This window comes from Falco biarmicus, chromosome 4, assembly GCF_023638135.1.
Source record: "Falco biarmicus isolate bFalBia1 chromosome 4, bFalBia1.pri, whole genome shotgun sequence".
Lineage (NCBI taxonomy): Eukaryota > Metazoa > Chordata > Aves > Falconiformes > Falconidae > Falco > Falco biarmicus.
In genome coordinates this window covers 111,014,211-111,042,158 of record NC_079291.1, presented here as the reverse complement: position 1 = coordinate 111,042,158, position 27,948 = coordinate 111,014,211, and the positions used below count along the sequence as shown (strand labels likewise).

The following is a 27,948-nucleotide window of genomic DNA, read 5'->3' as shown; positions in this document are numbered from 1 at the left end:
AAAACTAGCAAGCAAACAAACAGCACCCCACCACCCCCAAACAGGCAGGTAGCGTTAAATAACAGTTGTGGCCTCAGAGGATAGATAATTTCCCTCAAGTGATTAAGAACTTTCAAGGGGGGGAGTGAGGACTGTGCTGAGCAGTAGAAACTCAGAGGGAAGAAGGAAGAGCTGTCTGATATTTATCAGTGACACCGGTTTCTTTGAGAATAAATGAAGGGGAAAATAAGGAATATGGAAAAGGATACAGAGGGAAGATTTGTTAATGTTTTTCAGGAAGAGCAGTAGGCATAGGAGGAGGCACACAGTGAGACAGGGAAAAATACAAGTATGTTTAAGGGAAGATATAGCAGAATTAGTGCAACATGCACAAAAGGTTTGCCTTTTAACATCCTGAATATTTCAGCATGGCCATTCAGTTCATCCCTGTTTATCATTTACATAACCTGTAAAAAACAGATGCATACTCAAGATGTCTGTCTGAAAGGAATGACTTCTTCCTTAGCCCTGTTATTTCAAGGTGTTTACATTTGCTATATTAATCAAAATTATTTTGTCATATAATAGTAAGTTGTCAGTGCTATTTAAACTGATTAACATTCTCTAAATATTGCTAAAGTGTACATTGAAAGTGTGTCTGATTTTCTTGCCTTTGTTTCTTTTTTAGTGTTGATGTGTGCCGTGCTTAAGGGATATATCAATGAACCTTTTTTTTTTTTTTTTTCACCCTGCAATAACAATCCTCTAGGCCCAGTCTCTTCATTAATTAATAATGATGGAACAGAGTAGGCAGTTGGGTCATTTTATCCTTTAAGTGTGATGAACAGTCCTGAAGAGAATGCTGCATTGCAGCTGTAAGCAAAATGGTTGTACAGATGACAAATTTTTGAATCATAGTCTGCATTTCTGGAATGTTCTGAGCTTTAAGAAGATTGCCAGTTTCCCAAACCATTTTTTCTTAGGGAAGGAATATATTTTTGCTATTTAAGAAAGAGTTACTCTAATGCCTTCTATTCTACGAACTTGGGAACCTGAGCTTCAATAAACATACAAAGTCACTTACCATGCTGTGTTCAACAGCCATTGGAAATGACTTGGGAAGACTTCTGTTTCATAATATTTGTATAGCAATAGGCTAGTAGTAATTTGCATATGATTTTGGTCACTGACCTTACCATGAATTTGGACTGATTTTCCCCAAAACATGTTGTGTGAGGCAGGAACCGTACAGGAAAAATAAGCTGACTGGTTAAGCAACTATGCAAAGAAAAGCCTACTCTTCTACTGAAAGAGGAGCACATGAAAATCAAAATAAGACCTCCATTTAAAGTTACTAATGGGAGAAACTTAACAACTCTAGGTTAAGCCAGGTAAATGTTTCAAATGCTCCTTTTCTTGGGGTGAGCATAATTGGGATAACTTCATTTTTCCATCTCTTTCAGTGTAAAGAATGTAATGAAGTCCCCAAGTAGCAGTTATCTAGATCTATGCATCGTGTTACATGATAAAAGCCTCTGAGTGCCGAGAATTCTGCTTCATTTTCATAAGGACAACGTTGGATTTAGTTGCTTTTCTTTAATCTCTCATTGCTTCCTTTCTGCTTCTTGATCTTTTTGTTTCGCTTTCCTTGCAAGCATTTGTTTCTAATCTGACAGAGTAAAATATTGTGCTCTCTTGTCGCATGATGTGGCTCCAGCTCCCAGCACTGCAGTGCCACAGCTGTGGGATGAGGCGGTACATGTCTCTAGCAGCAGCTTGGAGAGGCTGAGGTGAAAGTGGTCTAACTCAAACCCAGTCTAAGGGGATTTACCTATTCTCAGCCTGTGGGTTTATTCTGGAACGTCTATTCCTGGTTAACCATTGCGAATTAACTCTTTTGTATGGATGTTCTTTTTTTGGATTGAGTGCCTCTTCCCAGTTGAGCTGGATTAAGCAAAGCAATGAATTTATGGGCTGAAGGTAGAATGAAATGGCTGCACAATATAAACATAGGTAGCTGCTGTGCAAGGAAAATGGGTAAAACCATAAATTATTTAAATTACTTCTAATTTGAGATCTCATTTTAAATAAAACCATAGGCTTCCACATGTTTAATGAAGGTTAATTAATAACTGTAAGGGTTTTTTGGGGGGCATTAGAAAAGTGTGATTTTTGTTTACTCACTGAAGCTGACCAAGGATGGTTGTTAATATGAATCTGTGGCTTCTATTATGATACAATATAATATTTTGATTTCTGCTGATGTATGTACAAGATTCATAAATATATGTAATGTGAGCCCACTTATGCCAGAGCTTTGATGCAGAACTGCCTAATCACATTCTCTTGAATGTGCACTTGCCAAAAGACACACAAAGTTTTCAATTTCTCAAACCACAGATTACAAAGTTAAGGTGGAAGTAGTCATTCTTAACTTAAAGAATACATAGATATTATGAGCAAATAAGCAAAGAGATTTGAATACAAATCCTTTTCCATTTTTGACACCTTGAACAGAGGTTCTTTATAGTTGAGCAATTTTCATTGGCTTTTTGGATTGCTGGAACTCTATCTTTTGTATCCCAAAAAAGTGTCCTGCTTTTGCCATTGATGAGTACTGTTGTTTAAGATCTGAAGTCTTCTCCTTTCAGGAGTCTCACAGGGTGTGCTTTTGCTACATGCTTTCTATTCCTGTCTCATATTTGCCTCTGTGACCTGGCATCCCCACAGGTTTGAGCTGACCAAGATCAGTAGCTTCAGTTATTTGCATGCCCCTACCCAACTGAAAGGGTTTCCACCCACCCCAGTGATAAAATGCAAGTGAGATGCAGGTCAGAGTCTCAGTTTTCTTCAGAATATACAATGGAAGTTATGTATTCGATAAAGAGTGAAAATGAGGCTAGTGAGATACACTATTGTGGAGAAAACTTAGGAGCCAACCTTGGTTATGTCTTACATGTTCTAGAATATTTGTATTAAGATTGGATTTTTTGAAATGGGAGAAGTTTGGTGTGCATAAAAATATATGGTGTCCTTAACTGCTTTTGACTTACACTCTTACTACAACTGGTGACTAGGAATACCTTCCTTGAGGTTCTTACTTTATACTTTAATTTAGTATTTGATATGCACTGGAAAAGAATCTGGAGAACTTCAGCAGTGATTACAGCATTTGGAGCAGGTTAGTTACATTAAAGGGCTAATCAAGGTGATTGACAATATATGCTTCATGTAAGAGAGAGTCTATTCTTTGGGCTTTTTAGTGTGCTAAATTAGGAGGTGTCTGTGGGTGTTGTATTCCTAACAGAGTTCTCCTGCGTGTGGGTATAGGAGTAAAATAATGCTGTGTCCCACAGTGCATCTTGGGATTGCTTTGGTCCCAGTTTATATTTTCTAATAATTCAAAAATAAAACAGGAGTCAAGGAAACTTTGTCAATTTTTACAGTATTAAAAAAGGGCATCTATTGGTTTTATCCTATTTTTACTACCTGTGTATAAGGCTTAGAACACTTTTGAGTAACATTACATCTGTTCCAATAGTGCCGTCATCCCAACTAAAACACTGCTACTGATGGCGAGGCCCCTGCTCATCTCTGCTGCTCTATACCTAGGCAGCTTTTGTGGACTGAATTAACTAATTACCAGAAAACTGGAAAGTCTTGAGACTTTCTTTGCTCTTTTTTTCTCCACTTATCTAGAAAATGGGGCTTGTTTGACTTGCTAAGTTGAGTGCCCTATGACTCTGAACTTTGACTATATATCTGTGTTCAGTTGAGAGATATTCACTGTCACAGTATTCACGTTGGCATCTTTGCATTAAATTTTACAGCTTCTCTCACTTTCATTGTTCCTCCAAGTCTGCGTGGTACCTAAGTCCACAGGAAAGGCAGATGATGATCTAAAGGACTGGTCCCACTTATTTATGAAGAGGATGGAGCGAATGGGTAATGATGAGTGCAACAGTGTTACGCAGGTAACAGTGAGCACAGCAGTGTGTGCGCTGTGTTAGTGGTTTCAAAGGTCTGATTATTTTAATGGCACGTAATCCATTGGATGCTCAAAAAGCATCTTATTATATCACTGTTTCCTTACAAGTTGGATATAATGGTTTTGAGTGACATCATTGTCACTTGCAGGAGTGATAGTGGTGGTTACTGCTGCTTGCAGGTGGCATAATGATCATAGCACTTTGTTTTCTTCAGTGTTCTCATTTTTTTTTTTTTAGATATCTTGAATACTCTCTTGAATACACAGCAGCATAAGAGACACTGTAGCAAATGCTCTGGCTCTTGCAAAGGCATAGCTTGAAGTGAGTATGGTTGCTGTGTAACTGGCAGGCTGGCATTACTCATGGGAAAAGCAGATGACACTGACAAAGTCAGCAATGAAATTTTCTTAATTTGTTGCCAAGTAGCAGCACCTGGATGTAACACCTCAGAAAAATGCAGCTCATTGCTATCTGGTTTATTATTTGTTTTTTCGTAAGTGAGGGTGGGAAAGATACTGTGGAAGCAGGCTCAGCAAAGTGGGTTTTGTTTTCATTTTGACTTCATTATAGACATCACAAAAATATGTCTCTCTTTTCAGAGCATAAGAATTCTTCTTCTGTTATTTATTTTATTGTAAAAGATTAAAACATCTATGTGGGAAATTAGCTATTTAACCTACAAATTCCTGGCCTCATCTAGAAAAATGCCCTCTCTTCCATGCTGTTGTTATGAGAGCATATGTTGTCATGCCATGTTACTTTCAACCTTTCCAGTAGGCGTCATCAAATAAATATGAGCTGTAGACCCTTGGAACTGCTTATGATAAAGAAACTATGGTGATTGCAGTGACAAATAGTCAAAGAGTCATAGTATTGTTTAGGTCGGAAAAGACCTTTAAGATCATTGAATCCAACTGTAAACTGCCAAGTCCACCACCAAATCCTTCATACAAGAAGAGAGATGCGTGGGACTTCCAGGATGCTGTGGAAGAGCCTTGTGCCATACTGGCTTAGAATCTGTGTAATGCATCTTCAGCTGCATATCGTCTTCCCCTCGCAGGCTGTGCTTTCCCACTTGCACATGCTTTATTCCTGGGCATTTGCTTTCTCAGATTACCATCACTATCATCCTGAGTGGGCATGCTTTATGGAAGTGAACAGAAAACCCTGAGAAGTCTTTAGTGAGTCTAGGCCCCGTCAGTCTGAAAGTACATTACAGGTTGAAGAAGGAAGCTGAGGCTCTCCTCAGTGTATATTCAGCTGGTTTGAGTTTCAGTCAGATAGCTTCAGTTTCTGGGACATCTCATTGACATGTGTGGCCTTTGAATGTAATGTTTTGCAAAACTTCAAGTGACGTGAAGTTGTACTGTGGTAAGAAATCGGAAAAATTGACAGCTTTTGATCACCTATGAACAGCAGACAGTCTAGCAGCTATTTCTGTAATTGTCGATTTCTTTGTCGTGGTGTTACTCAGCAGCAGGAGTCCCCAGGCTCAGTGTCGCTGGTCACACTACTTCCTATTGACAGTAAGTAATAGGCCTGTGCACGGGTGGAGAGGTGGCTTCATCCCCTTTTTTCTCTCTTTTCTGCTAGGAAAGGATCCCATGGATCCCACGCACAGACCCTATGTTTTTCCCTCCTCTACCACTTGCCCACGGCTAACTCTGGTCCTGCGGGTGGATCGGTGCTGGTTACCCCTTTGGCTACAGTTACTCCAGGGCTGAGGAGCGCCTACACACACAGCTCCCAGCCAGCAGATGCTTTCACCTGGGCACATACTTGAGCTGTATAATCAGAGCCTCCCTATGGACTGTGACTGATGGTGGTGTTTCCACTGGGGGGCTTGCATTTCCCCAGGCAGTGCTGCATCCACACGGACGGGCAAGCAGAGTGATTTACTTATCAGCAGTGCTACTCAAACTGTGGTTTGGGGACAGAAAATAGATGTCAGGGTCTTTTTTCCCTCCACATCCCTTGTGGTTGCCATTAGCAATGCATATGAAGTGTGAATGTTTTTGTAGGGTCCAGTGAGAGTGATGATAAGTGGTTTTGAAGGTGTGTTAATTAAGGAAGGCTTTCCACTTTGACTTTATTATGTGCTCATTTATTTCTTGTTCTGTTTCTTGGCTAAGACATTGGGTCTCCTCCGTTACACTTACATGGTTCCTCTCTGCCATTACCAGATGCAGAAGTTAGTGCTTTTCAAGACTGAGCCTAAGAATAGCCAGCAAGTCTGTCTTAAGCTGTAGCCGAGGATGCTTGATTTGATTTAAATATTGAGGGCAATAAAAAGCTTTTGCATTATCTGGAACAATCATGTTATAACCCAGCACTGTAACAGCATGTTTTTGATACTATTGCCCTCATACTCTCAGTCAACTTCATTGAAATGATCCTGTCTTATATGTCTGTGTTTCCGTGGAAGATCAGAGCTTTGTGGGTAATACGTAAGGCTGTGCAGAGAGGGCATACAGTCTACTCTAAATCGTGGTGTTACCTCCTGTGGGAGTCAAGTCCAAAGCTTTGTTCAAATAATCAAAAGATGTTTGAAGAAACTGTCTCAAGGCTTTGAGTACTTGGAAAGGAAGGATGGGGGAAAGAGAAAATTTCCTTCCCCTGTTCCCTTTCCATCTCTTCCGAAAAGCCCCCAAACCAGCATACAGCTGAGGGTGTGTGATGCTGAACAAACCCAAAGTACCCAGCATCTGTGGGGTGTCCCACTGGCTTCGGGTTGGCTGGCTTAGCTATAGTAAAGACCTTCCGTATCTTTTAGGTTAGCTGTCTCTTAGTGCTAGGTGAAGAGCTGCACTGTTTTTTATATATAATGTAACAAAGAATTTTTAATGATCTCTTCATTATCTGGTTAGTAATGGGTGGGAGCTGGATGATGGATATACATTCTAAATTATTGGTGGTGCTGCCCTGAATCTGTAATGACTTTACTGTACTTGGTACTGCATTAAGATAGAACAAAAGACAAATATCTCCAGGAGCCTGTGGTACACAAGATGAGACATATGTAAATGGTGTAACGATTACTGAGTGGAGTGAGAGCTGAAGAAATGATTCGTGGTGGGATGATTATCTTCCCTCTCAACAGCCATACTCCCACTGACAGCAGTACACGTGTAAAAAAGAAATCCTAATTCTTCCTCCTTCATACTGGAACTTCAGCTCTCCATGGATGCTTTGCTACCAGCACTTGCCGAAAGCTGTTTATTGTCTGTTTAGGCAAGAAAAATATTAGCCAACTGTTAGAATGGTGCATATCTTGCCTTTAATATTTGATGTCTTGTCTGTTGCCTTGATATTGGCTCATGATTACGCACTGCACATAAGACCAGTCAATAGACTGTTGTGAAATTGTGGCATGTCTTGCAGATGAGTGGCTTCTTTTGGGCTACATACAGTCCCTATGGGGAACCATTCCTGGTCCTGCTATTAGTCATCTTAGGCTAAATCATTTGTTCCTGGATAACAGCTTCTTTTCAGAGCAATTTTACTTTAAAAAGGAATTAGAAGAAGCCAGAAGAAATAAAACCAAAATGGCTAGATGGAGAAATGAATGAAACATGTTGCGGAGCATTCGGTGCTTCTTGGCAGTAATAAATCCTGTATTGGCGTCTTGCAGCTGAGTGTAGATCAGGAATCCCAGGAGGTTTGAATTTACACCCCTGAACTGTCACCAAATTGTCTGGGGCAAGAACTCCAGCTTTTTGCTGCCTTTGCTGCTGCATTTCTATAGCTGGAAAGAGACTGTAGAAATGCAAGTTGTTATGTATCTGTTCCTAACATTTACATTGGATGCATCAGTCTGTATGACAGAATGTCAAGCTCTTCAGTGACTTTTTTTAAAAAAAAAAAAGTCATGGATTTAGAAGTGTATTTATGTACCTTGTGTCTTAAGAGCAATGGGTTTGATTGGAACCTGTAATGGGGAAGGTTTACCTAAGGGGTTTTGTAGTCAGGTTGCTGCCTTTCAAGATGCTGAAGGGTGGTCCCTGTTCTGCGGGGTGGCAGCTGGAGCCGTGGCAGAACATGGTGATGTGGCCAGTTGTTGCTGTTAGATGTGAGGAGGGAAGGTGATGAATGAGGAAATAGAGGGGGAGTTAATTCATTTACTGATTCTGCTTCTTCAGTGCCCCTCCTTTCTGTATGTTGGCTATTTAGATCTAGCTGTAGAACATCTACTCAAGGAGGTTCCAAATCCTGCAAGGATCTGTTGGCAGAACTGTCAAATGGACTCACAGAAATAGCACCAGTACTGTAAAGCTCACAGGACATGTGCTAGATGATTGGTAATTGCGAAGGCTTTTAATTTTGGACAAATTCTTAAAATTTATATAAGCAAATTTAAGAAAGTGATATTAATGAAAACAGGTAATGAGATTCATTACACTTTACAGGCAGCTTTGTTGTTCCGAGATTAGAAGGAAATTATTATTTGTTGAGGTTCATTCACTAGTGAAATTCAAATACAGCTTGCTGAAACTAGTAAATGCTCTCATTAAATACACTGTTACTGCTGGACTGGATTCTCTCAATTGATTTTATTTTAATACAACCTAAACAGAATTTCCACGTAATGCATCCAAAAACTTTTCAAGCAACATACATGATAAAACTGGGCAGTTGCAGAAGCATCCGTTCTAGGTGAGAATATTTTGCATTTCACGTCTTTGGTGTATGTTTTCGTTTGAAAAAACCCTCATCTTGTTTCAGTAAAACAGGTAGTTTAATGCAATGTATATTTTTGTGGCATCCCTGGTACAAAAGCAGGTGTTTGCTTTACTTAAATATCCTTTAAACAAGTGTCATGAAGACCTCGTGAACTAATGAAGACTGATGTTGAATTGCATCGTAGTGTGCTTGATGACATTGTTATATCTAAGGGACAGAACAGACCTTCCTTAGCATTTGATCAAAACTGTAACAGTAACCACAGTTCACTGTCCATGTCTTCTTGCCTTCCCCAGTTTCTCAGGTAGGGACAGTTTCTTAAGGCAGATCTTGGAAACTTAATCTGTTAGTTACTAGCTATTCGTTGGAATTTTAAGCTTCACTTTTTCAGCTCTTTCAGTCACTAGATAATATTTTTTGGATTGAAGTGGAAGAAAAATAGGCCTGCTGTCACTTCTAGCTCTAGCAAGAGAGAAAAGCAAAATAGTATACAGAAATTTGCTTCCAAAGCCAGAGAGTGAAATCCCACTAAAATGTTGAATGAGATTGTGGGTTTGAATTTTCAGTGTTACAACAGGAGTAACTGGGCAAGCTTCACATTATGAAATTCTCAGAATGTATTTGAGAGCTATAGAAGCTGGTGGGCCTGGGCAGGTGTTACCAAGGTGTTACGTAGCAGTAGTAATGTCAGGGATCGCTTCGTAGTTCAGTGTGAAATAGTGTGCGTGAAAAAATCATCAAGGTGATACTTTGTGGCAGTCAACTTATTGGTGTCTGAAGCCCTAGGTAATGGGATGCTCGAATGCTCATCAGTTGAGAAGAGGGTTTGAGGCTAAGGTGTTAGGAGCTCATGAGGTAAGATATAGGTCTGTGTTCTCATGGGAAGAATTCATACGTGTCGTATCTGTTTGTCATTGGAGTTCACTATCCAAAATAGCTGGTTTACGTCTATGCTTCAATTTCAATAGCAGTTCAGCATCACTGTGAAGCCTTTACTTTCCTTGCTGAACAGCTTTGTTTTCCCATTTGAAGTGACATATGCTGTGATTTTTAAATTACTTTTACAATTTTTACTATTTGAAAATTTTATCTACTTTTCTGGATGCATTAGAAAAATGTACGGAAGAATGATAGTAAGTAATGAATGGTTTATTTGCAATTTGTAAATTTGCCATTCTTCATCTCATAATTTAAGCAGTTGTGAAACAGTCTCTTTGGTGTTTTATGGTTTTTTTTAAAAGAAAATGTTACTTCAGTAGTGATGTGCTTTTGCTATTTTTGCAGCATCAAAATGATTCTCTGTTCGTCATGCTCCATTTGGTTGCAGTGGAGATGACTGTCAGAGAAATACAATTTTCCAGGAAGCATTAATTGAAATGATGGTTTTATATTCAGCATGCAGTAACTGACAGATGTAGGAATGGAACAGAGAAAATTCATTAAGTGGCATTTCTCCAGTTTTTTAATCTTTTTCTCCCTCCAAAAAAGCAACAATGCCAGACGGAATCAGAAATGCATTTAATATACTGCACATCATAGAAAATGTTTTCCATGCAATCATTTTCGTTTTCTCACAAATTTCAAACAAATTTTGAGGAAAAGTTTTGGAAATCGAAACCTTAAGAAATTATTGAAGTGCTGGAAGCGTCAGTAATAAATTTTCACAGTATTTTCTAAACCTCTGTAGATTATTTGTATATAAATTTAACTCAAATCCGCATAATCATTCTGAAACACTTGGGTCAAGCAAAGAAGGATTACACAGCTTCGACATAGAAAAGTACTTTAAAAAAATGAAACATTCATGCTTGTCTGGACAAATGAACATAAAACCACCAGTCCATGCCTTGTTGTCATACAGAATATAAGACGGAAGGCCGCTGCTTTTGCCAGTAACATATGAAGCCTTAAGTCATATTGAACTGGTGTTACCATTTACTATTTTTAGTCCCCACTGATTCTTTTTCACTTCCTTAATGTTTTATATCTTCATATAAAAATGATATTTAAAATTACTTTCATTTGCAGTGCTCTCTCATTTCTTGAGGCACAAGTGAGAAATAATAAAAAAAAATATTCAGGAACAGTAATGAAGTCAGTAAGTGCAATACAAAAAACCCCAACCAACCATTAAAAAATCTAGCAGCAGGAAAGCCGTCTCCTGGTTAAAAGTACTGGTGAGGACAGATGTCCACTTCTAGATCTTGCTGTGCTAATTGACGTTTTTACCATCTGTACTGCCTGTCAGCACGCACTAGCTGGGGAGCGGCATCCCACAGAGCTGCCAGTGCGACAAAGTGCGAGTGACCTCTAATCCTCTTCAAGCAACCAAGTTAGGCTTGCTCAGAACACCTTTAGGACTCTTCAAAATTGTGTTTCTGAATAAAGCAGATTATTTGAAAAAGATAAGGGGTGCCCCCCTTATACCTTTTGCTAGCAATAGTGTGGAGAATTTATGGGAGCTTTGAAAATAAACATCTTCCATGGCCTCAGATTCTCAATCACGTTTCCCTTAGCTGCATCTCTTTGTATAACTTTGACTTCTCTATGTATTTTATTGTCCCTTCCTGACCTTATCTCTGTAGTAATGCTTACGACCGTTACGATGTGATTTCATCAGCTGGTCTATAAATTTCTTCATTCTCACCTTTCTTCTCTCTCTCTCTCACTCTCAATATAGGAGTTTGTTAGTTTCTACCATTCAATGGGAGGGAAAAAAAGAACTCCAACAAAATTTTGCTGAACAGGTTTTTTTTGAGTGATGGCCAGATCTCATAGGAAGCAAAACCTTTTGGTTTCAGCTGAACATTGAATTTCATTTTCTGGTATTTCTAAATGGCTTACAAGAAAATAAATTTCATAATGAAAGATGAATATGCTCTTTTTTTCTTAGGTGTGACTGACTTGGTGAGTAATTACACCAAGATGTAGACTTACAGAAAATAATAAAATCACACTCATGATTTCCCCTTTTCTATTTGTGGTTCTTAAAGAAGATAATATTTATTATGGAAAATGGAGGAGTACAATTAAGTAAAATGTATATCTAAATTCCGGTGTAGTTATTTAGACTATAGTCTGGAAGGTAATGGTGGCCATTGATACTTTAAACTCAGTCTAGTCCTCAAACTTATGGTGTCTAAATGAGCAATTTTTCTCCTACAGAAAAAGCAGCTCTTTAAGTTTCAGTATCTCTCTTTTGCTTTGGAGGCTTCTCGGTGTGTACATGGATTTGTGTGTGCATTATCATCAGTAACACCAGACAGGATATGTATACTTTCTGTGGCCTCCTGACAGTAAAGTATATAGTGTCATTTCAAAGTCGTGAATTAATCATGTTTAGGTAAATGTAATTAGGATTGTTGAAAAATACTGCAGCTATTTCCAGTACTATTTCAGCTATCCCTCTTGTGCTGTTGAGTACCCAGTCATCTACCGACCTGCTGGAGCTGGCACACCACTGTGCACATATGTTCTGCATTGGGAAATAAGCATTTTTCAGAAATCTCTTCCTTCCATTTCCCAATATGCTTTTTTTCTGTTTCAGAATTTTGTATTGGTGCTTGTAGACGCATTATATGAACGTTTCTGCCAAAAATCCCTACCGCTATCGATGCTGTCCATGCACTTTCCGCTTTACGTACAAAGTCACTGCTGTATTTGGAGCAGGTTGTGTTTTGGGGGCCTAGTGCCAAGTGTGCATGCCATTTGGAGTGAAAAGCCTTCCTTGTGTTGAAGGGCTACGCAGCCCTCTGAAAACTGATCAAACTGCATTTGTTTGGTCTCTGCTAAAGGCTTATCCCTGTGGTGGATCCCATCCGTGGTGAGTGACTCCCCGATCTCGCAGTGGGTTGTCTGAACTTGGGTGAGCTGCGCTGGTTCATGAAAGGGCACCCACCCAAATGGCTCCCAGCCTGCAATTCCTGTTTATAGGGAAAAAACTTTACCCCACGTTGGAGACTGACTGGGAGCTCATGGAGGAGCAGAGACGTTTGACATGTTATTATATGAACCACGGAGAATACAGTAGGCACTTTATAATAGCTGGAGCCTGTCAGTTACAGTGTCACTAGGCACTAGGTACTGAAAATTAAAGGAAGTAATAACAACTACAGCATACCTTTATCTGGGAGGGAAGGATAGTATTGCTTAGAAGCTGAAGGTGAAATGAAAGTTTGATGAGTTAACCAGGAACCAGAAGCTACACAACAGCTGTAATTATATACCTTAAGTGAAAGGTGAGTCAATATCTTTGCCTGTACCATGGCAGGATTGATATGTTCAGAAAAGCATCGCTTTCGTCTTAAGGAAATTGTTCTGGGCCTGGTGCTTTCATCCAAGAGGGGGTGCAGTGGCCAGGCAGGTCACTGGGGCAGGTGGCACCTAAAGCTGAGGGCCGTTACCACCTAAGGATCCTCATCTGTTTTGCTTGACACGTTGAAGGTGCTGTTAATGGGGCTCTCCATTCCTGAGGTACCTGCAGGCACGGGTAGGCTGTGGGGGAGGTGAGGACTTACCCTCAACTGTGTAAGGAGAGGAATGCTCGCAGTGCGGGGTCGGCCGGTTCCCACCGCTCCCCTGCCGGCACCTTTGCGCTCCTCTGAGGCCGACTGTCCGTCTCAGTATTTAGGTTGTGCCGCGTTAGTGTGGGTAACCATGAACAACTTCGCGGTGCTGATCCCCTTCAACACCTACAGTTTTGTCAATGTTCCAACTGATACCAAATACTATGTGGCAGATACGTGTAGCCCCTTATTTTATTGTGGTTCTTTATGCTGCTGAGAACAGTATATGAGCACAGTTATTCTGCCCTAACACTCGCAAGTCTTTTTTAAAATTTATTTATTTCTGAAAAAGCAGTAGACATGCATACGTTAATGTAATTAATAAAGAGGGAAAAAAAGCACCTAATTGGGCCGTTCAGCGCAACCACACACTCTTACACCGTGTCCGGAAATTGAAGTGTTCTTAAGTTGAAGTATCATTCAAAATGAGTGTATTTTTATATCAATTTAAGAAACCCTATAGTGTCCTTTTCACTTTCTTTGCATATATAACCTGTGTCTTTGGCTGTCTTTTCTCACTTAACAAAAAATTGATGCAGTTCCCCCCAGCGATTGTACAGCAGTACATATGCAGTAGGAAAGGCTGCTCTGAAGTAGGACAAGACATGCTTTATTGATCTATACTTTGAGTTCATCGACCTGAGGTCAGAAGAAAGATATGTCTACTGCTTCTACTGACATTACCAAAAGCTACCAACAGCTATTCCAGCTTCATCCTAAATATAATTTCTTTTTAGGAGCCGTTGTTTACATGTGTGTATGTATCTATACACATAGGTCATCTTAAAGAAACCTGCTAATTCAAAGACTTTTTTTAATGATGAAGACTGAGAGGAATTAGTACTAAAGGAGTCCACAAGGATCCTGTTCAGAATGCAAGGACAAATCATCATGCAAAAGCAAAATTTGAGTGGCATATCTACCGATTTGTTAATGTGCCATAGATGGTACAGGTTGTAATTGTTATTGGAGAAATAATTTATAGGAATGCAGATATAAGTGGACGTTTTCTATTTCACTGCAATTTCAATTTATTTTATTTTATTTTATTTTATTTACAGGATTAGCTGGCACTGCTGCAGACCTAGAAAAAAGAAAGCTTATTTTTGGAAAAAATTTTATACCTCCAAAGAAGCCAAAAACGTTCTTACAGCTAGTCTGGGAAGCGTTGCAGGATGTGACTCTTATAATCTTGGAAATTGCAGCCATCATATCTTTGGGGCTTTCGTTTTATCAGCCACCTGGAGAAGGGAATGAAGGTAAAAACTTTTTTGTAAAAATAATGTGTATAAGTTTAAATAAAACCACTGCTATATCTCAAATTAATTCCACCCCCACCCTCCAGAAGGTCACTAACAGGAAATTTCCATGTGGTTTGTTCCTTATACCATTACATCTGGTACTGACATATTTTTTGTATGCTTGACATTTCTTTATGCAAATAGCTGAACCTCGTGACGTGTGCTTAATGAGTTAAAGAAAAAACACAACTGAGTATTTTTCTGTTTTAACGTTTGAGCCTGTGTTTGATGTTTATTTATTCATCTTGGATGGTTGTTTACTGCATTACAGAGAAGTATGTAATTGCTTGTGTAACTGATGTATGGTATCTACATGAACATGCACAAGAATACCAGCTGAAGACTTGACCTTAGTGAAATTCGCTCGTTTTTGTATTTTTATGATATAGCTAAGGCTAGCGAGGCTGGCTCGAAAGGGAGTGTTAGAGGCTAAAGTCATGTTACTGGTAAACTGTATACTGCAGAATCCTGTGATTTCTGTAGAAAGTTTTAACACCCTGCCTGCCTCCCTCCTTCCCCCTCCTCCCGGAAAGTACTCTTGAATTCACATGCTTAAAATATTCGTTCCTCTACATAAATGCAAGATTTCCATTTCTGGCAACTGATCCAGATTTTTCTCCCTCCCCTCCAGCTCTCTCATAGACTTATAAAGCTGGATAAAACATGCCGTGTGAAATGACGTGAATAGCTTGGCAAATGTATGAAGAATGTCTTCCTCTAAATATAGCCTTGAAATGCTTTTTACATTCGCTTCGGTTTCCTTTGGCTACTTTCCTTGAAGACCCTTCCTTCTTCCTTTTCCATTCACAAGCAGAATAAGCATATAGCTATGCATAGTTCTTGCATCGTATTTATGATTCTTTAATCCTTTGTGTATAATCACAAATCTTTTGTTGCTTCCTTGATGAATTTTGAATATGTGACTATTGATTCAGCAGGTGTTTAATTTAGGCATGAAAAGATAAAGGAGTAATTTGTTTTTTTACAGAAGAAAACATTGTTATTACCTCACGTAACGACATAGTAGAATACCTTGGGCACACTGTAAACCATGAATGATGCTATACAAAATTAGAATTTAGTTCTGCAAAATTTTTTCTTGGGCATAAATGTGCAGACTACCCTCTTAGTCTTTTATTTATTTGGTGGGAAAGGAATTTTGAAAACAGGACTGTTACAGTTTTTAGGAAGAGGGGAGATGTGTCATCAGACGATGGTTTGGTTTTTTAATTATTATTCTTATTATTTTGATACTGCATTTAAGATACTTCTTTTCCCATGGGAAGCTATGACACATCTGAGATTCTGAGACAGTCTGAAAAGCTCAACAGGGCAGCCTCGGAAAAAGTGTTTGTGTTTTCCCACAGCACAATATTTTATTTAATGGTCACTGTTTCCCCTATGTTTTTAGAATTGTTTTCCTGGAAGATTTTGCTATGTTTTACACAGGGAGAATAAATCAATTTGGTGAATATCTATAATACAACATTTTGAACACATTGTAAGGTCCTTTATATTTTTGAAGCCTTTTTTTGAGAAGTTGTATAAATGTGAGAGATGGTCTTTTATTTTAAAAATAGTGTATTATAAGCTACTGCCAGGGATACCTACAGTTTATTGGTAGATGTCCATTTTAAAGAATCCTAAACATTGAAAAACTGACATATTAAGCTTGCTTTTGCCCTTGGTGAAGTGAGGTGTAGTCATACTTGAAAATGATTTGTTGGCTGGTAACCTTCAGTAACCAATTCTAAAATAAAACTATATATAGACTAAAGTTAAGTAAAATTCAAATGAACTTTTTATGAAGAAACTAAATACGCTATTTTCCCTACACTTAAGCCAATTTATTGAACAATTTAAACTATTTCTTGACTTGAACATGAACCTGGGTTCAGACCAGATGTGGGCCTGTCTCAGGAGCCTGTAGCTCTTTGGAAGGGCAGCCGCTCGTGTGCTGTCTCTGGTGAAGTGTCTGCTCACCCGTCTAAATCCCGTATTTGTTACACATCGCTTTAGATTGGTCCATCTGTGCATTGCTGTTGTAACAGAGAATACGGAAAAAAATATAATATGTAACATCCTCCCAGCAGTCTACATTATGCCTATTCTCATTTTCTTGGGGTGAGAGGGTAATCTTGTCTATGGGATGTAACGGGGAATCCCTACCCAGTGACAGGGATAAGTGACAAATGCTCCTCTGGGAGGTGTGAAAACTTGTATTTTCCATTTCTAACTCTTCCCAGAATTAAAATCATTCATTGAAATGTGCATTTATTTGCAAGTTTTATGTTTTTTCTTGAAAAGAATAAATTTTCTTCTGAAACCACAGCCCGATGTTAGGAAGGAGAGCTGGCATTTCTTGGTGTCTATTCTTGAACTTGCCCAGCCCCTCCACAGCATACTTTAAGCACAGTTTAAAAGTTTCTAAGTTTCTCAGACAGTTACTGGAGGCACTTGGTAGTTGTGCTGCCCTGCTCCCTGGCTGATGCCCTTGTGGGCAGCAGGTGGGAGGTGGTGCAAGTCCCTGGTGCTCAGATCTGCCCTAGTTCTCCTGATGGAAGCAGTGTGGAGGTGCTGCAGTACCTGCTTGCCATGCTGAAGCTTGGTCTGTGGGCTGAGTAGCTAGAAGTCAGTTTCTCTGGAAAGAACTCTTTCTAGATGATGCATTTTTAACTCCCCCCCCCCCCCCCCCCCCCAAATTGTGGGTATTTGGTTTTGCTGATTGGTGACAATGTGAAATATAAAGCTTGTGACAGTCAACTTTGCAGCTCAGCAAAATCGCCTTTGTGTAACAAGACACTACATTTGGTGCATGGTTGTTATACAGTATATAGGACAGCCTCTGCTTTTGAATTCTAATTTTTTTCTTTCCTTTTTCAAAATGAAACGCGTTTTCGTTTTGAAAATGAGTCAACATGACCATTCTCCTTTCCACACTGATTTGCCCAATCATCACTGTTATCTGAAGTCATCAACTTACTATCACCCATGTGAACCTGTCCGAGTCCAAAAAGAATTGCAAACATAAATTCAGCACTCTTGCAATGCAAGAGTCGTAAAGAAATAAAGGCAGAAAAAAGGCAAAACCTTCATGAGCAGACAGCTGTGAGACTGTTGGTAAGTGGGGTGTCAAGGGGACGTGATCAAGAACAACCAGTTCCCACAGGTTCGTGGTGTATGTAGTGGTACTTGTGTTTGTCTTACAACGGTGAAGTTTGTCCTGCAGGTTGGCCCCATGTCACGCAGGGTAACTGTGCAGATTCCTTGGCCACAGCTACAAGTGCCCATGAGGTCTGTGCCTCAAGTGTCTGAGGTCTGTGACTAGGGCAGGACAATGAACAGAGCAGGAGCCTTCCCTCTGGAGACAGAGCTACGTGAGGGTGCGTGTTTCCCCAGAAATAACCTGGTCAATGGCAGAAGCATTAGCATTAGCCAAATGCTTCCTTCCCCCTTTGGTCCATCCTCAGGAGCAATGTGAATGAGAAGCCTGGCCAGGGAGTCGTAGCTGAAGCTGATACGTTGGCTGGTGTGAAGATGATATGTCTTGGGAAATACCAGAGAAGGGTTTGGACAGGCTGGAGACCACAATGAGAGCTGGATATCTTTTATCTTCTATTATTGTCAAATACATAAAGAGACCTGAATAGGAGATGACAGTGGTGTAGTGCAAGTTGGTTAGCAGCCACCGAAGGCGGGTGGAAAAGCATCTGAAAAAGCCAGAGGAAAGCAAGGCTGTGGTTTGATTTAGCCTCCTCAGCCTTTATTGGGAGCGGAGCCCTGTGGATGTCACCCTGGTGCCAGGAGTGGTGCTGAGCTGGCTCGTACCGCGCAGTAAAGCCAGGCCTGCCCCGAGCCATGTACCCTGCAGCAGCGGGGATGGAGTGTGAGAGTGGAAGGGAAAATTGCATTTCTCTCCTGCTGGACACGTTGATATTCAGCATTTTTTTAAAAAATACTGACTTTACATGAAAGCTCAAATAAGGAAAAGGTAATGGAAGTAACATTTTACAGAAAGTTTTAAACAGCATGTTAAAAAAAAAAAACCAGCAGAATTTTGAAATGTTTAAAAATAAAAATATTTCATGTGCTTATTGCTTAGGACTAACTTGAAAAGTTGTGACCGTTGCGAAGTGACAGCCTTTCTTTGTAGGAATAAGAACTAATAATAAGAAATAAGAGACCTTAAGACATAGTGCTAGGGAAACACCACCTTGCGTCATTTTTTAATCAAGGGTACATACACGCTGCCTTTATACCTAATATGTTTATAACTACCTTTCACATATCCTAAACTTTTATCTACCAATGACCTCATTAGTGTAATAAGTTGGAAGGCATCTTTATTTTCTAGAATTAATATAACTCTTTCTGTTTTTTGGACACTAGAGACCTACTTTAATTTTTTAAAGCTGTAACAGAACTAGTATTTAACTGGTTTCTGCACTTTAAATGCAAAATATTTTTCTTCTGAGGCTTTTGAAGGAGGAATGTGCACTTCTAAAATATATTAGAGTGCATGAATTGCTTCAGAAACCTTGTCTAAGGGTATCGTTTAATGTATGTGCATTAGTGCATACTTTGCTGTGTAAGGTGGTTATGAGGTTAAAAGTTCATTTTCTGTGTGTACTTCTAGATTAGCTAACATTTCCAATTTTAAGCTATGAATGTTGTCACATTGCCAAATTTATGCCCTTCGACTGTAGCATAATTGTACTTTCAAACATCCATAACACAGTTTGGTATTATCTTGAGAAAAGTAGATTATTATCTACTGAGTTGCATTCAATTTACACTGTTGGAAACAGTTGATGTTTCTGTGGTTTTGAAGTGTCAGTAGCGACGTTTCTCAACTAATCTTAACTGGAAATAGTAATCTGTTGATAGTACATGAAGTTTTAGTTCTACTACAATTCCTCATTTAAGATATGGGCAAATCTCGGAAAACATTTCATTTTCTGCTGCAATCACAAGACCTGATCTACAGGAATTACTAGATAATAGTGCAATTTTATTGCTTCTCCAGAAGCCAGTTCAGTTTCTGTATTTTCATATTTCTTAGCAAGAGTGAAAGGTTCAAGAATTTTGTTCTCAGAAGCTATGCTAGAGTTGTTTTTATGATCTGTTTTGCATTCCCTTTTACCCTTTGACAGGCCATCAGGAGCAATCGAGAACTTCTGCATGTTATTGTCAGCCCTGTGGCCATCACTGCTCTCATTACTGATCCCCGCAGAATCATTTTCCCACTCTCTCAAAAACTGCAAAACTGCTGCTGCATTTTAGAGAATATATTTTGAGAGAAAATTCCCGCTGCAGATGTAGTCTCTACTACAGTGGTGATCACATAGGGGTGCAACTTAGGCAAGTGAAAAATACTTTGTTCAAAATCCTTCTGTGTCCTGGGTTAATAGAATACAGACTGCTCCCTGAGCAAACAGAATAGTGAGCCTATGACATGTAAAGAGCATTTGAAGAATATATGGCATCCTGGCTTCATTTTTTTTTGGTTTTTTTGTTATGTAGATTAGAGCTAGTCTTTATCAGTGTACGGTGATACCATTTTTGTATAGTTTGCAAAGAAATAGCAAGTGTCCTGTTTTTAAAGACAGTATGTGAATACAAATTGCTGCTTTGTGAGATCAAGTACCTGGACGCTGGGGTCTCGAACCATTACACTGCTTGAGCAAATGAAACATCCTTTGGGAAAAGCTGGGTCTGAGTCGGAAACCCATCAAGGGAGTGAGTAATGGCAGTGCTTCTCTCAGCTTCTCCCACATCTCTGTCTCATTTTGGCTGTAGATCTGCAGGTGTCTTCCACCTGGTTTGGTTTTTGTTGGGTTTCGATTTGTTTGTTGTTGGTTTTGGTTTTGGTGTTTTTTTTTTTTGTTGTTTTTTTTTTGGGGGGGGGGGAGCTCAGCAGGGGGAGGGGTGGAGGGGGATTGACTCTTTCCGCTTAGATCTCTGCTGAAACAGTTCTTGCAGGAATTGTCTAACGCAATTTGCAATTATTCTGTCCCTTTCTGAAGTTGTCTTCATATGGCCTGCCCTGCAATTCAGAGCAAATCAGCAGCATTGCCCAGGTTCAGTGCACCCCCCATCTATACCCTTGTTGAACTGGTTAAAAGTTTTCAGTCTTTTAACACTTTCATCAGTAATTTCTGAGCCGCCTTTAATCCTCTCCCTTGCTACTATCATCAGGCCTTGTATCACATATGGCTCTTATTCCCTGGTTGTAAAACCCACTGATATCAACACCTGACAAATCATTCACTGTTTACATGGATGTAACAGACCTTTTAACTTTTCTTCCTTGAATTTGTTTTCTTTACATGGATTACAAAGGGGGGAAAAAAGTAGCCTGAGGTAAGATGTTTTAACATCCCAGTGTTCAATGTGAAGCCACAAGCATGATGTCTGTTTTCAAGTGTACAGTTTCTTGCAGCTTAGTTTCATGTGACATCTAGGCTACTAAAGGGAATTTTACCCTAATAACACACAGCAGACATTCAAGCATTCCCCTGCATCCAGCGGAAAATAAAAAACACCACCTTTCTAATACAACTCTAAGGTCATGTTAACAATTTTATTCATTGCTCTGTATTTGCATGTATAAACAGCTGAAGATTGTCATCCAGCTTTTACCCTTTTCCATGAATTGGTTTTGGTATTTTTTATTTTTCCCAAGGGTAATTGTCATTTTTCATATTCATATTTCATATTATTCAGATTCATGTGCAGAGTTTGTTGTCTTCTGCTCTTGTATGTATTTTGCTGCATACAGAGAAAATTTCCCTCCGTTGGGGGATGCAGGTAGGAATCTCAGCCTGCCATGCTAAATCAGCAGGTACCGGTCACCGTCACAGTCTGGCAAGATGCGTGTTAAGAATAAGGGACAATAGAGAGGGGGGGAGGAAACAACCAAACAAACCCCCAAAACAACCTTGACAACATCACAAGAAATAATGACTCGCAGCTGTATTGCCCTGTGGACAGCTCTTAGAGGTTAGTTTCTTCAATTTATTGGTATGCAAGAGACGTGTGTTTCCTTTCTGTTCGGAAGGAAAGCAGTGCATCGCTTCCCAGCTTCCCCTCCAGGGTCAGTGCTGGGGCTTGCAGGGAGAGCCGGGCAGTCTTTGTAATTCAGGCAAGGTGGGACAGGAAGGAAAAAGACCGTTTCTGTGTTGTCATGCATGATGAGACAGCTTGACCTTAGATTTGATGAATTTAATCTCTTTTTCCCAGTTGTTAATTTGTCATTTTCTTCCCTTCTTTTTCTTTTCCAGTAGTTGTGAAACAACTACATTCATATAAGTATTTTCAGGTAGCTGCTGTTCAGTGTCTCACTCCTTCAGTATCCAATTCTTCACAATTTTCTTCCCACTCTCATAGAAACATTTTTTGGTTTTAGAGTTATTACCCAGATCATAAACTCCTTACATTCTTTTTTCCAAGAAGTGTAACATCTTGTTGGATTGATCTGTTTTTCTCGGGTGAATTTAGAAACCTTAACATTTTTCGGAGGAAATCAGCTCATTCTTAAATTGTATAAATACACAAAATGCTTGCTGAGGAAACCTTGAAATAGATTCTTGTGTACGCAAACACGTATTGGCACAGGAGAAACACACAGGTGTCATTTGGGCAGGAAGCAAATGCTGGATACAGCACGAATAGCAGGATTAGCTCTGCAGGAGCACTGCCATCTCATCTGGTGTTGGAAATGGCACTGGGTACTATTAAATTCTGTGGTAGAGCACAATCATTTCCTGCCAAATGCAAACATATTGTTTTTATCTTTATTAATATTGATCATTTGTATGACCTTAACACTAGAAATGAGCACTAGCAAATCTCTGCATGGCTCAAGATTTCATTTAAACAAGAAATACTCATGTGCCCCCTTTCCTTAAATGACCCTGGGGGATAAGCAGTTGCCTCAAAGAAGTTAAAGAAGGTGAAAGCACTAATTATTGAGGAACTTGAACCAAATGTAATTAAACTTAATTAAAAGTAACCTCAGATAAATAACCACATAAAAATCTTGATTCATCCTCTGAGGAATTCAGTTCATTTACTTCCTAGTGAGACACTGAGTATGACTGAATATTAACTAAATGTTTTAATGCAGCATTTATAAATTTTTACCTTGTCTTTACCCATACAGTCCACAACCAGGATTTCATCATGTGTTTTCCTTAGCATTTTAATTCAGTAGGACTACTCACATGGTTAATGAAGCACATCGATGTTTTAAGTCTCTGTAAAAGTGCCAGACTTTTACAAAGTGAGAGTCTTGTAGGGACATTTTGAGATCTTGGGACACAAAGATTGGTACATGAAAGTGTTGCATATGTCTCCATGTCTCTCAAAATCTGTCCCCCTGGGTTTCATTAATATGCACTTAATATATCTGATTAATGAGTGAAAGAATCAGAAATGTCAGAAATGAGTCAGCTGAACAAAGTTAATTCTCTAGTCTTTGTGGCAGTTCTAGATCTTACCCTTTTTTAAAAAAGCATTTTACATGTGATAACATAGATTGCATTAAAATACATAAACATAGGCAGCATAAAAATCTAGTTTGCAAGGCAAATGTTAATATTATTTTACAAATCTCCTAAAATCATATCGGTACATAGCAACAAACAACTGTAAGACTTTTTCCATCCCTCCCAGTTATTAAGCCAATATTAAGATGAAAAACTGATCCTATGACCTATCTGTGCTCATTTTATATTTCAAAAATGTCATCAAGTAATATTTCTGGTACCATGAAAATTCGTTATGTCTTTATGTCCTTTCCATAATGCAAAATGTATTGTAGAAAACGTGAAGCCTTTTTAAAATACAGTGAACTAAATTTCATTCATTTTAATACTTTGTAGGGATTTGAATATTAACTTCTACCCTGCCTCATGCACTACGTCAGTAAAAGAGCAAACCGACCCCTTATCCCCGAACAATTACTCAAAATATTTTCAGAAATTTTGTTGCAGATGCTTCAGACAACAATAATTAATGAACATCTTCAAATCTCTTGTATATCTCGAAAGGTCAAGGGAACAGCTGACCTGTCTTGTAATCCTCACTGTCAGTGTCAACTAATCACGCATTGGCATGGCAGAGAAGTCTAGCTGCGCTTTCTGAGTTCTTTATCTGTACGCTTTGCAGGCTGCAAGCACTGGTGGTGATTTTGCAGAACTGTCAACCATTTGTCTAGTACAACATCATGTTATAACGAACCAGGTGCTTCCTCAGAGGGTTTTAGCTCTAATATTTCATTTTAGCCCTTAATTAGAACAGATTTGGAATTCCAACCACCCTCCCATTTGTCTCAGAGTGCTTTCCAATGCCCTTGTTTTAACTATAAAACCCCAAAGTGTGTATATTTTTCTGTAAGTCTCCATAAGAGTGTGTTACATAACGTTCTTCAAGCGCTGAGGAATACTAAATCAATGAAAAAACAGGTCATATATAAGAGGGTATAAGGGTCATGCAGCCTTAAAAGCTGATGTGTCCTAATAGGAATCCTTTATCGTCTTTGCTGCTAAACAAATAACACTGATCCAGCTGTCACTGCAGTAGAGGTTTTTATTGTGCTGTGCAAGGAGGCAGAGGCAGAAGAGAAGCTGAGACCACAGAAGTGCAGCTATTAGAAAACAGCATCTTTGTATAAAAGGGATTAATCTCAAAGTATAGATTAATTTTAGAGTTATCAAAACACAACTTTTAAGGAGTGTTGTTGCACACATTCAAGTACTGTTATCATTCTTCATAAAAATTAAACCATGAGATTCTCAAAGGATCTTTTAAACCAGTCTAAACTGTCTGTCAGTACAAAGGATGAAGCAGTTGGCATCCTGGAAAATAGGAGAAAACCCAGGAGAAACTGGAAATATATATGCTCTTGAAAACAGCTAGTTCTGCCAGAGCACCAGCATTTAACCTCCTTCCTCCCAAAGCTCGGCTGAGGTGAAGCAGCATATGGCTTCTAGTGACATTAACCCAGTATGTTTTGTTAAATATATTTAGTTCCGTTAAGAATTTGCTTAAGAAAGTATCTTACTTTTTAATTCCTGCCCTAAATCATACTTCAGTGCAACGTCTAAATATCCAGGGGCAGAGAACAGAACAGGTTGGACGTTCCAGCTATTACACGTGTCCAAACTCACGCATGCAGGTTATCTCACTGCCTTCCGACACTTGTATAAGGCTGCTTTCATGAGGACAAAATTGTGCACATCTGAGTTGTCATTACTTGGATACACTATTTAATTTCTGAAACATTTATGCTTTTATGTTGTTTTCTAGATTCAAAAGATGGCACAAATTTCAGTTTAGGGCTCCAAAACCAGATGAACTGGCAGGAGTCCTGGGCGCTGTGGGGTCGTGGAGGGCGTGATGTGAGGACGGCTCGGTGGCTTGTTTGTGGAGCCAGATGGAGCCTGGCTGTTGGTGTTCAGCTGTAGCTGACAAACCCATCAGGTCATAAACCAAACCTGCAGAGCTTCTCTGGGGTTTTCTACCCCTGTGCTCCAGGTGATGCTACTGGGGAGGGGGCAGAAGCTCAGACAGCGTCACAGCAGCCTCCTTCAGTGCCCCTCTGCTGGGTTGTGCAAGGAGAGTAATAAACCTGGCTACACGGGCGTACTCCTGCAGGTTCATGCTGGCTACTTCGGTGGATTTTGGGAAGTTGCATCATTGTGGCTTGCTCGGTGGGTTTGTAGAGCGGTGCTGTGCAGCCTGCAGCAGGCACTACTGGGGAAGTGGTGCAGGGGGTCATCTGGGCATTGCCCCCTACGCCCAGCGAGGCTCGCGGGGGACTGTGACTGCAACAGAGAGGACAAGCTTTCTTTTCATCCTACGCAGAGCAGTGAAGTTGTATTTACTTGAAGCTCCCCAACACTCCCTATAGTAGCCATGTGCTGGGTGTTTGCATCAGAGCATGGTCCAGCCCCTGCAGCTGCCTGGGCTGGGTAACCCACCAGCTGGCGATGGCTGGTGATGGCATCCAGGGCAAAGCAGAAGAGGCAGGATCTGGGAAAACCTACTTGAGGGGGTCGTGGAGGTCATTTAGTCTGTCCCCATACTCAAAAGCACTATCAACAGTACTTAAGCCATTCTTGACAGAAATACTTATTTTTAAAAGGTTTCAGCGATGGAAATTTTGTGTCTTTCCTAGATAATTTGCCTAAAGTGTCCATGCAGAGAGACAGTTACTCCTGGTGTATAGCCTAAATGTCTCCTGTAAGGCTTTAAACACATCACTGCCGTGTTATGTTTTTACACAAGCATGAAGACTGATTTGTCATATTATATTTCCAGCCATATTTTGTCTACTTGAAGACAACTGCGTCATAAATATAATGAATAGCTATTTACGGAAATAGCTTTTTCACCGAGCTTTGTCACAGAGGGGTACAAGTATTGCACTGAGTTTAACAAAGGGAGCCAAAATGTGTTTAAAAAAAAGGTCAAAATTCCCCCAAACCAATGAAAACCCAAAAGCTCTGAAAACATCTTTATTGTCAAAAGTTAACTTTAATAGCTTATAAAATAAATCAATATAAATAAAGGAATACTGAGTGTTTTCTTATTTGATTGTGAATTAAAAAATAAGTTCTAATTTAACAGCTTTAAAACCTGAATTATTTTTCAAATTTTCAAAATCTGTTCATTATGTGACTTTGAAATTCAAAGTATTTTTGGATCTGTTATAGAATTGTTTTACAGTTTCAAAGGAGGGTGCTGTTTGCCAACTAGTCTGTGTGAGTTCAAACAAACTATGTGAAACCCCAAAGTCTGCCTGTGCTCATGGCTCACGTCTGTCTGCTGGTGGGTTTGAAGTAAGATGGAAAGTTATTATCTGGAAAAAAAAAATGTTTAAGCCCAGATGACTGAAATGAAAAAGGTATTCTTTTTTGAACACGAAAACTGTGATGGCAAGGCAGATGTATAGCGCTTTGCTGCTGGTTTTTTTGGTTTTTGTTTGTTGTTGTTGAAAGAGAAACCGGTAACAGTAAAACAGGCCTTTGAGACAAAATATCTAGCAAACACATCTGGAATCAGGTGTTGAATTGGGACCTGGGGAAAAGAACCTTAAAAACTCTCCACTTCAAATTTGTATGGATGCACTTGAGGCTTTTTTTAAGTCTCCATCAGACAGAGAGTAGAAGCAGCCCCTGCCCTGCTGATCTCTGCCTTCAGGAGGAAAGCACAGGCAAATAAGTACGTGGTATTACAGTCCATACCTACTACATCTAATGCAGTAGAGTTAATACTAGGTGTAATGACACTTAACCATACTACTTGTTAAGTATGTGCATCTGTGTGCGCATATAGATGTATGTGTGTTAATGCCGATATATGCATTTTTTCATATAAGTATAGATACATATATATATATATTTCATACATATATATATATATTTCCTATCAGAAAAGTAACAATTTAATCAACTGATTCCAGTTTATTTCTGTTCTTGCATAAGGAGTTCTGCCTTTTCTGTCTAGGATATACTGCTCATCTTGTTTCAGTTAGGTTTGCATAAATGTTTAGAATCTTAAGAACTAGATGAGTTGAAACTAAAATTAATATGCAATATATATAGAATGTATGTTCTAAATGGAAGTTATCCTAATTACATGCATCTTTAGCTTGCTTTGGATGTATCTAAATTTACATTTTTGTTTGGATGCAGAGTACACTTCAGAAGTTACATCCCCTCTTTGTCCCCAGTTAATATGCTTTGGTTCACATTGCAGGGTGCTTTCAGGGAGTGCACGGACTGGATGTGCAATTCAGATGGGATTTCATCCCATCCTTTGGCATGAAACTAAACTGAAAAATATGGTCCCGAAACATGTTCCCTTAGCACGTAGATTTGCACTAAAAAACTACTTTTATAGGGCCACACTATTTGCTAGCATTGATAGAACTTTTTAATGCCTTCTGCTGCAAGACGTTATGATATAATGTTTAATCTTTTAGTGACATGATTTTTCACCTCTTAAAGCTTTATAGCGCAAAGTAATGAAGATGAGAAATTTAATGAAACTAATAAACACTGTAGTTTATGTGCTGGTTTTGTGGCTGAGGTCTACAAATCTTCCCTATCTTATGCAACGTGGTTTTCTTTTCTCCTGAATATGGCTGGTGAGTGAGGCAGTAACAGTGCCAAAAGAGGCTGAGGTGTTCCAAGAACCGGCTCTAGAATACATCTCCAGAGCCTAAGCTCAAAAGAGCACTGGTTTGACGTTCTGGGTTTGCGGTATGCTACCTGTGTTAAGTTGCTTAAGCTACTCACTTACAACTTTTCTTAATCAGTGGCTTTCAAACTGTGGTCTGTGGACCTCCAAGAATCCATTAATTATTTTGAAGGGGCCTGTTCAAATCATAACCTGTTCTTAGTGACTTCTCTCTGCAGGGCTTGT

The 27,948-nt window shown here is 39.4% G+C and overlaps 1 protein-coding gene across 12 annotated transcripts in view; it reads left to right on the top strand.

Moving 5' to 3' along the window:
- The window catches only part of ATP2B2 (ATPase plasma membrane Ca2+ transporting 2), a 432,089-nt gene that overhangs the window by 287,640 nt on the left and 116,501 nt on the right, over positions 1 to 27,948 (top strand). For all 12 annotated transcript variants that reach the window (XR_008821629.1, XM_056337586.1, XM_056337596.1 and 9 more), the window contains one exon: positions 14,275 to 14,472. Coding sequence is in view for 11 of the 12 variants with exons in the window: in XM_056337586.1 (XP_056193561.1) it covers positions 14,275 to 14,472 (198 nt within the window). In the remaining variant the exon portion in view is untranslated. The remainder of the gene's footprint in view (positions 1 to 14,274; positions 14,473 to 27,948) is intronic.